The sequence below is a fragment of the Pundamilia nyererei genome, unplaced genomic scaffold (assembly GCF_000239375.1).
Source record: "Pundamilia nyererei isolate P.nyererei 1_Seehausen unplaced genomic scaffold, PunNye1.0 scaffold00024, whole genome shotgun sequence".
Lineage (NCBI taxonomy): Eukaryota > Metazoa > Chordata > Actinopteri > Cichliformes > Cichlidae > Pundamilia > Pundamilia nyererei.
Window position 1 is genome coordinate 4,664,141 of NW_005187425.1, and position 9,421 is coordinate 4,673,561.

General features: G+C 38.7%; 2 protein-coding genes across 2 annotated transcripts in view; both read right to left on the bottom strand.

Moving 5' to 3' along the window:
* LOC102213730 (multiple inositol polyphosphate phosphatase 1-like) overlaps nucleotides 1-7,695 on the bottom strand; it is a 14,215-nt gene extending 6,520 nt beyond the window's left edge. Inside the window, exons 1-4 of the mRNA XM_005727484.1 lie at nucleotides 7,058-7,695; nucleotides 6,785-6,979; nucleotides 5,028-5,125; nucleotides 2,907-3,037 (exon numbers count right to left, since the gene is read on the bottom strand). Of these exons, the coding sequence (XP_005727541.1) occupies nucleotides 2,907-3,037; nucleotides 5,028-5,125; nucleotides 6,785-6,979; nucleotides 7,058-7,646 (1,013 nt within the window). The 5' untranslated portion in view covers nucleotides 7,647-7,695. The remainder of the gene's footprint in view (nucleotides 1-2,906; nucleotides 3,038-5,027; nucleotides 5,126-6,784; nucleotides 6,980-7,057) is intronic.
* On the bottom strand, nucleotides 19-2,899 carry LOC102213440 (uncharacterized). Its single transcript, XM_005727483.1, has 2 exons — nucleotides 465-2,899; nucleotides 19-425 (listed from the first exon to the last, which is right to left on the bottom strand). The coding sequence occupies exons 1-2, from the start codon at nucleotides 1,019-1,021 to the stop codon at nucleotides 62-64; spliced, it is 921 nt and encodes a 306-aa protein (XP_005727540.1). The 5' UTR covers nucleotides 1,022-2,899; the 3' UTR covers nucleotides 19-61.
* Nucleotides 7,696-9,421: the final 1,726 nt, after the last annotated feature.

The following is a 9,421-nucleotide window of genomic DNA, read 5'->3' on the forward strand; positions in this document are numbered from 1 at the left end:
CCAGCTTCTCCTGGGAAAAGTCGCCACTGCCATAATCCTCGCAGCCCGGACCCTCCACACATCACACATCAGACTGCGGAGACAAAGCATGAAGGTGGTAAGGAGGAACTAAGGGGGGCGAGGCTGGGCAATGTGACTTCGATTGCTCTGTTGAGGGTGGGGCTCGATGGCGAACCTTTGGCCGCTCTGGTGGGGGGTTTATGGGGGACAAAAAGGGATTGGGCCGGGGGGTAGATCTGAGCCCAGCATTGACCCGCTTCATCATCTCCTCAGTGAATTTCAGGTGTGGGAAGGAGGGAGAAAGGGAGGGGGAGGAGGGTGATGGCCTGTCAGGGGTTTGGGGGACTGGGGAAGATTGTGGTCCCTGGTCCTGGTCGTTGATGTTGTTGAGAGAATTGGAGGCAAATAGGGACCCCTCTTCTTGCCTCAGATGTCTCTCCTTTCTGAGGCTCTTCCTCAGATGCCTCAGATGTCTCTCCTTTCTGAGGCTCTTCCCGGGTGGGGGCAGATGGAGCTCCTCCTCAAGGTTTCTGCTGGGCTTTGTCTGTTCTTGGAGTACTGTTTGTTCCTCTTTATGAGATAACTCCTCGTTTATCTCAGCCTTGGCACCAAGCACAGATGGATGACGTATGGAATAAAACAAGTTGGAGGTGAACAGTTTCACCCCTGACTTGTTAAAATCAAATCTATTTGCTTTAAACAGATGCCTGCGTTCCCAAAAAATATTAAAGTTGTTGATAAAATGCACTGAGTGGTCCGCACATGCTGATATAAGCCATTTATTCAGTGTAAACAACCTGCTGAATCTCTCGTCTCCTACTCTGACGGGCGGTACAGGTCCACTGATGAATACAGCTGCATTCAGAGAGTTTACAGTATTTAGTAATCTAGTAAAGTCCCGTTTCAGAACCTCCGACTGTTGTTTGGACACATCGTTTGACCCTGTATGCAGAACAATGTTTGTCACAGTTGGATATTCATCTGCAATTTGAAGAATTCTCTCCTTCAGGTTGTTGACCATATCGTTAGGAAAGCAGAGGACTTTTCAAAGAGTTGTTAAAGATCTTTAACAACCAGATAATAGATTAGGGTTCATACATCTGTAACCTTTTTTACAGCTTACTCAAGATGACATTGCAAAAGTCCATTCATTCAAATTCATTGCTGAAAACAAGCCCCAGAAAGGAGGGCAAAGCCTTTGCTCACTCTGATGTTTTAAAACTCCCACAAATCTAGCTGGAGAAATACCCAATGTTGTTTTTATTGTCCTATTATCCTATAGATTAGAAAGACAAAACATAATGGTCATTATATATTTAAGGTGTGTTCACTGACTCACAGCTTTAACCTATGCTCTAAAGAACAAGCAAGGCCATGTTCCATTTTAAAAGCTGTTGTTATGCTCAGTGGCACAGTTACTTTAAGTTCCCTTTATTAGTCTATTTTCACCAGTAAATTTGCTAGTTTTATTTAAAGAAATCAGTATTATTAGCCTAATATTTTCCAGTAAAGATGAAAGGCTTACATATACGCAACTCCTAAAAATAAACTTAACAAAAATTAAGAACAATGTTAATATTTTAGCTCATGTGGTCTGCAGGCTGGACGTCGCTCCAGGAAAGTTTTAATCCCAGTTATTAAAAATTCGAGTTCATAATGATTAAGTGTAACCTTTTCTATAGCTTACTCAAGATGACACTGCAAAATCCATTCATTTGAATTCATTGCTAAAACCGAGCCCGGTGAAGGAGGGCAAGGCCAGAATGTTCTAACTTTTACTAACGTTTCTCACTCTGATGTTTTAAAACTCCCACAAATCTCACTGGAGAACAACAAAATGTTGTTCTGCTGTTTTTTTGGTCTCAGAATTTCTGTGGCAGATGACTGCAGTTGCTTGCACATTGTGCTTGGCTGAAAGGTACAACCCACAATCTGCTCACTCTGCAGTCACATTTTAAACAGTCAGAATCACCCACACACATGCTTTAACGGTGAGCGTGTAGTAAAGTTGTTCTCTTTTCAAAACGGGAACTTTACGATTGCATCCTTTCAACACATGTAACAACACAACCTGGGTTGGCTCTTCACTACTTACACTCAGTGGCTGGATTATTAGATACATTTGTTGCATTTTAACACCAATATCTAACTGGCCAATCACATGACAGCAACGTATTACATTTAGGTATTTATACATGGTGAATAACTAACCTTGAAGTCAATAAGCTACAGCAGCAGAAGACTACTGTTGCCAGCTAATAAAAAGAAACTGAGGCTACAAGTAATATGGATCTCAAAAAATGGACAACAGATAATTGGAAAACTGTGGCATGTTCAAATGTCTCTCAGCACAAAGTAAGCATTGTTTAACACCGCAGCCTACCTGAGCCTCTGTACATATTTGTACATCTTATGGCTGCTCCCAGCCTATCTCAAATAATCTCAGACTAGTTGAATGAACAAGACAACTGGTTCATTCCACTCAAACGCACAATCATCAGATCTCAATTCAGTGGAGCAACTGACAAATATGCAGCAGTTGTATGATGCTTTAAGTCAGCATGTTTCCAGCACCTTGTTGAATCTATAGCTTCAAGGTTTAAGGAATTTCTAAAGGCCAATGGAGATGGGTGGGGGTGGGGGGTGTTCAACTTAACACAGTAAAATAGGAACTTTCCTAATAAAGTGGTCAGCGAGTGTATGCTAATGAGCCACACTTTTGAAATATAGCGAACACGAGCTCTGCTGTCTTTTGAGCTGATCCCACATACTGTAGTTCAGCTAAAATAATATCCAGCAAGTTTTGCTTCTGCCTGGATTCAGGGCTGAGCAGTGAGTCCTTTTTCCCCAAATATGTTTATTAACATGAGAAAAATATAGTGTAACACCATTTAAGGTTTGCTTACATGTTCTCTTTAGCTGCTTTTTCCAGACGGCTGAAAACATCATGGAAGAGAATGCAGCTTGACTTGCTGTTAATGTCATAACCATAGCTTCTTTTCCAGAAGTGCTTCAGATCATTTGCATACTCCATTACCTGTTGAATAAGAAAGTCAGCGTCAATGCCAATTTTACTTATATAGCACATTTCATTACACATAAGCATGGGCTTATTGTAAAAGTTGAAAAAAATAAAAAGTCTAAGGCAATAAAAACAGCAAAACAAAACTGTAAAAAGGAATGAAATACAAGTTAACATTTACAGGCACGCAGACACACACACAGTTATTAAGTGTAAGGCTGTTAGAATAAAGAACGTTTTGAGTTTGATTTCGAATGTGAAGCTTTAATTGGCCTTAGCTTGGTCCACAGGACAGCACTACAGTAACTAAAAGCAACCTCAGCACACTTAGGTGTAGCTCTGGGAACAGTTAACAGATCTGATAACCTGAGAGATCTAATTGGGTTACAGACAGTGAGCAAGTCAGAAATGTCCTGGGGAGTCAAACTATTGAATCCTTCATAAACTAACAGAAGGATTTTAGAGGTAATTCTATATCAAACTGTGAGCTAATGCAATGACTTCAACGCTGCGGTAATACTACAAAAACAAAACTAGTCTATGTGCAAATCTGGCATAACTAAACAAAAAGGATAGAAACCTGCTGATCGTTCACTGTGCAGGTGACAGTTCAGGCTTTCTGAGATCAGATTGCAACATAAGACACAGGAATCTCTTTGTGAGGTGAAGTACAGGACACATTTGGCAGGATCTTTCTCTAATCTGAAGCTTGTCTCTTTATTTGTTTCTACTTATTTATTCATAAAACAGACTGTGCACGTGAAATGCAACAGCTGTGATACAGGGTATTTCATTTAATTTGGCTGGTTTTCTTCTTGTTGTCTATTTATTTGGTGAATTGGAACAAAATTTGGCAAATTACTGCCACCAACTGGACAAACTTGTTATAGTTTTATTATTCTAGTAGTTGGGGTGTTTGTCCCTTCAGTTAAGGGTAAGAGAGTCAGCTCACAATAATTTATTTTTAATAAAGTGACAGAAAGTTTGCACTTGTAACGAATTTTATTTAATGATGCTCAGGATGATTCTTATGTTGTTCATTATTTTGTTTTCACCTACGCGTACGCTCTTGTGTGTTTTCAGCCTTGTGTTTTCAGCCTTGGGGCGACCGTGGCTCAGGGGTTGGGAAGCGTATCTGTAACCAGAAGGTTGCCGGTTCGATCCCTGGGCTCTCTGTCCTGGTCGTTGTGTCCTTGGGCAAGACACTTTACCCTACCGCCTACGACACAGGACACAGGCAGCCTCGCTTCTGTCAGTCTGTCTCTTGTGTCTGTATTAAGTTTTACTTCCCTGTTAGTTCCCTATCACCTATAGGGCTATACTAATGAAACTACATGATAAACATTTAGAAAAGTTACAGAAAAGATTCTGTTTAATCATTGCTCAGACTTTCTTGTAATTATAAGTTTAGAATATAAAACTTTAATTAATTCACACAAAATTGCCTTGCACTTTGGTGTGGCATGAATGGCAGTGGGTGGAGGTCTTTATCAGTTGGAAAAGCTGTAAAATTTTATACACTCCTTAATATTTTCCAAAACTGTCCATTGGAGTCTTTCCTGGGCTGATTCTGGCCCTCAAAATGTTTGACACTCCTGTTTTAGAGTTTTCTGTCAACTTATTCACTGACTGAATTTTAAATATCTTTTAGATTCTTTGGACTTCCTGTACTGAGTGCATTAAAGGCTGATTGTCTGAGATTAGGTCCTACATCTGCAACAGAAGCTCTATTCAATCAGTAAGACATCATTTATCTCTGTGTGTATGTGCTTGATAGCACCCTTAGTAAGAAAAAAATATGGCCTGTAAATAAATTGCCACAGTCTACAAAAATTAAAAGTACTAAACACATACCACTTAATGTGGACATTTCTGAAACTGGAAACATTGTAATCGGGGGTGGGGTGGGGTCATCATGCTTTCCCTACTGTGATACACGACTCAAAGTTAATCTGAAGCACATATTACTGCTTTATCACAATGTGCAACCCTATTCCTGTGTCACCTGTGCATCGACCTCGTCGAAGAGACGACACCATGGAGAGTTCACAGTCTTGATGGCAAACTCATACGCACACAAATAAAATGCAGCTTCGGCCATATCTGCAGGAAAAAGATTAAAACAAAATGTTAACAGTCAGTGAAATCACAGCAGTCAGGAAGCTGTTAGAAAAACAGAAGTGAAAGCAGGAAGCGACATATTAAAAATCTTAGGAGCACGGTATGTGTTGCATTTTCTTTATACAACTTTAAGTATGGAAGAAAATCCTGAAATTAGGTAAAAGTTCCAATTTATTTGGGTAATAAAGACAACAAATAATGGAATGGAGAATGGAGTAGTATTTGAAAGACACCATTAAAAGTACAAAAGTACAAATAAACATAATTTAATAAATATTACATATATTTTGATAGTTTAATATATATTATATTAGGTAGTTCGTTTAAATGGTAACAAATCTAGGAATCAAAGATCATTTCAGAGGTTTAAAAGATTCTCTTTTTTGTAACAAGATGTATACATATTTGGCTTTTTGGAGCATGTAATAAATTTCTGTTTACAACTCAGAAATATCTGAAAAGAACTCCTAAAATATATAATATGATAAAACATGTTAGAGGTAAAAAAAAGGTTGAAAAGTATTATTTCAGTATTTTCTTTTCACATTTCATGTATAATGAAGATGTGAGAGTTAAAAAAGCACAACGCTTCTCTGTGAAATATGGAAATGAACTTTCCAACACTCATGCTGTTTCAAAGCTACAGCTGAATGTTGTCGAAAGCTGCACGTTCCTAAACCGCACCAAGCAGACAAACTTCTACTATCAGCATTAACGCTGAGTGAACTTGCATTATTGTTATTATGTTTGAAAACAGCTCCATCTACTGTGCAAATATCTGCTGTAAGAAGCCCAGTGACACGCCATAAGCAGAATTTCAGAAGTTTTTATTTTAAAATGTTTGGTAATAATTTAGTAATAATTATTGGTGAAATGTAGAAAGTGTTCAATTGTTAAACCCGTGAAGCCAAGATGTGACAAAATTATCAAATAAATGTGTTAATAGACCAACTAGAAATTGTAAATAATAACACACCAGCTATTTCACGGATAAATAATAGAGCCTCTGTCTGTCTGTTCTACATCTAACTCAAAAGCTTTCAGCTGATCTACTTTAAAACACAGTGACTTTAATCCTTGGGAAGTGCACTACTAAGCTGGTGTCATTCTAAGGAGTGACGGATTAATTTTTGTGGCCACACACCTCTGTGGCAATATAAAGATGTCACCAGCTACGATGAGGGTAGTTTATAAATCAACTTTCACTGACTGTGAGATCTAACTTTGCTGTTAAAGACATGCCTGTAACAGTTAGACCCACAGTGGTAACACATATTAACATAACAAGCGGTAGACTTACGAAACCAAAGCGGCCAACTGATGTTTAAGTTGTGAAATGTGCATCGCGTATGGTTTTTGACAGTTTCATTACCTGTGAATTCATGTGGGGAAAAAAAAGTCTACTGCGTCTACTGCAAGTTCTTTGAGCTTGCACTGTGTAAAGTGGCACAAAGAAATCCTGCACAATATTAACCTACTATATAAACATATATCTACTGTCATATTTAGGTGTTCTGTACTCTAATCAGCTGTAATCAACTGGTACTCTATATCTATCTATCTGTCTATCTATCTATCTATAGCTTAATCTGACTATATGTAATGCTCTCAAAATGATGGATATGATAATACACCACTAACCATCTGTGATTGCACTGTATGGGACGTTGAGGATGTCTGCGATCTTCTGCTGGACCCTCCTCATCTCTGGCCCTTGCTTGAACTTCTCCACCTCTGTCACAGCTGATGGGTTGTTATCAACTTCCTCCAAAAACCTGGTGCATTTATCAAAAAACCTCATGAGAGCGTCATTCACCGCGTGATCAAACTCCATATCTGCACAGAGGAAAGCAACAGATTATAATGAGCAACAGGTTATGCATAAAGGGGCCATCATAATAATCATGGTCGTACCTTTAATATGCCACAGCTCTGTTAGTCCTGCCTTGAAGGACAGTGTGCTGTTGACACACCTGTGCTTTGAGCTGGTTATGAATTTGATGAATCCACCTCGAAGCTTCTCCTCTGAAATCAGTGAGGGGAACAGCTTTGACAGCCTGACAGCCAGGTGTTTGTGATCATTCACACCTTTCTGGACGAGTCGTCCGTCCATGTCCTCGGTGTACCACATCCTCCACTGGTTTTGCAGTTCACGCAGCCAGTTCCTGTTGGAAACATTGCTGCCCTGAACCACGTCGTAAAGCTTCTTCATCTTCTTGACGTTTTTTGTGGTCGGGTATCTGGTTCCGTGCCTTATTACGGCTGTCAGATGGATTTGGCGACATTGTGCAGACGGAGGCTGTAAAATTGATCTGTTTACAGCAAGTATGTCCTCTATGAGATACGGGTTCACTTCCTCATACCTTCCTTTCGTGCTGAAATATTTGGCGATTGCTGGGATCTCTGGGTTCTCCTCTGGATTCACGTCGGTACAAAAACAGCTGGAAATACCGGTTATGATGGTAAAATAAAAAACTGCGCTTTTCCTTAAAGCGGTCGTCATGATGGGTTACTTGTGAGGCCGTGCGCAGACCCGAGAATGACGTCGATCATGTGGGACTGTCCAACCAATGCCTTGTAGAGGGAACGATACTAAAATGACAAGCTCTGCTTGTTTATTAATATTCATGGTGATTGTATAATTTCTGAAAGTGACTGTCCGTCGGTTTCCAAAAGTTATTTGATACTTTGAGGAATATTTTGGGTTTTTTTAAAAAAAAATTGATTTGATAAAAGTAGCTTACTGTTTCACACTAAAGCTTTTGAAGCATGACTACGAGGCATGACTTTTTGGGGCACATCACCCTGATCTGAAGTGCTAGAGTTTTCTCTTCTTGCCACTTAATTAAATTAAAATGATTAAAATGAAATTCTAAACTCTTCATTAACTCCTTTATTTAGGAATGTAGCAGGAGCAAATGATTAGTAAATAATGGTAATGTGTTAAAAATCTCTTAACATCATCAATTAAAAAGGGTTTTCTATAAACAAAAGACAGTGGTCTGCACACACAAACCCACAGATTTGCATCATTGTATCTTCCCTCAGCGTTAGTGCACTGTAATGGAGATCAGAGATTCAGCTTACTGAAAGTCTACATATGTTTTATTGTTTATTGAATTCTTTATTGAGCTTAGCTGATATTTTGGAGGATTGTTTAGGTGACAGTTCGTGGTTGGTTGGTGTTGATGTGTTTTTCAGAGAAGCCTGTTGTTTATTCATAAAAATCACACAATAGCACGTGGATTTTATTTATCAGCTTTTTGCCTCTTTTTCAAAAACTTGATGCCACCTCTAGTCAAATATTTAAGCAGTTTGAATATGATGCAAAACATAGCATGCAAAATAGGTTTGCCGTGAAATCTCACCTTAAACATTTGCATCATTGAAACTGCATGTTGTAACAACAGCTGTTTGTTTAGAGAAGAACAGTAATTATTAGCTTCACCACTGCAGTGGTACCTTAAGTCATCAGTCACTATTTAAATGACACTCCACACCAGAGCCGCTTATTCCCAGATTGTGTTGTAATTTAAAAAACAAAAACATAAACAAATGACGACAACAACAACAACAAAACAAGCTACTTAAGCTGTTAAGTAAGATTTTGGATTTAAGATAGAAATTTTTTAATGTGCACATCTACCTCTCTGACTTCCCCAAATAGCTCTGTGAGGGTGTGACATTACTTGAAATTAAAGTCATTTGTGTCAGTAGTGAGTGAAATATGTGAATGTTTGTCTTCTTGGCAGTGACACACCCACAGCCTTGCACTTTTTTTTATGTAATATACACTGCCTGTTGCCAATGGCATCAGCAAAGGCAGATGCTGGAGTAAGCAAACAACGGTTATTAATTATTGTTGGTGTGTGTCACATCATCTGGGAGTTCACAAATCACTGAAACACAGGTTCTAATCACATAAATCAAGCATGGGAAGCAGAACTGAGACATCATTTGCGAAATACTTTCATGTGTGTTGCCAAAATATGTGTGTGTCTGCATGCTAGGTGTGGTGGTGGGGGATGGGGAGAGTATCTTCTCCCTTGCCAGGGAATAAATAAGCAAATAAATAATAAATACATTTAAAAAAAGACATTATCTTCTGCTATTGTTAACCTTTATGCTGGATTTATGACTCCACAGATGCGAACTCCTCTAATGCAAAAATGTCTTATTATTATTTAGTTTTGAATGAATCATATTCATGGAATTTAGCTTATAACTACTTAAAGGTTTTTGGGGTTTTTTTCTATAAAAGAAGATTTCTTGAACATT

Excerpts from the sequence above, each read along its gene's own strand:
- LOC102213440 (XM_005727483.1), bottom strand. The coding sequence starts at position 1,021 with ATGGTCAACAACCTGAAGGAGAGAATTCTTCAAATTGCAGATGAATAT. Across the intron at positions 426-464 it reads AGAAAGGAGAGACATCTGAG|GCAAGAAGAGGGGTCCCTAT; the intron begins GCATCTGAGGAA and ends GAGACATCTGAG.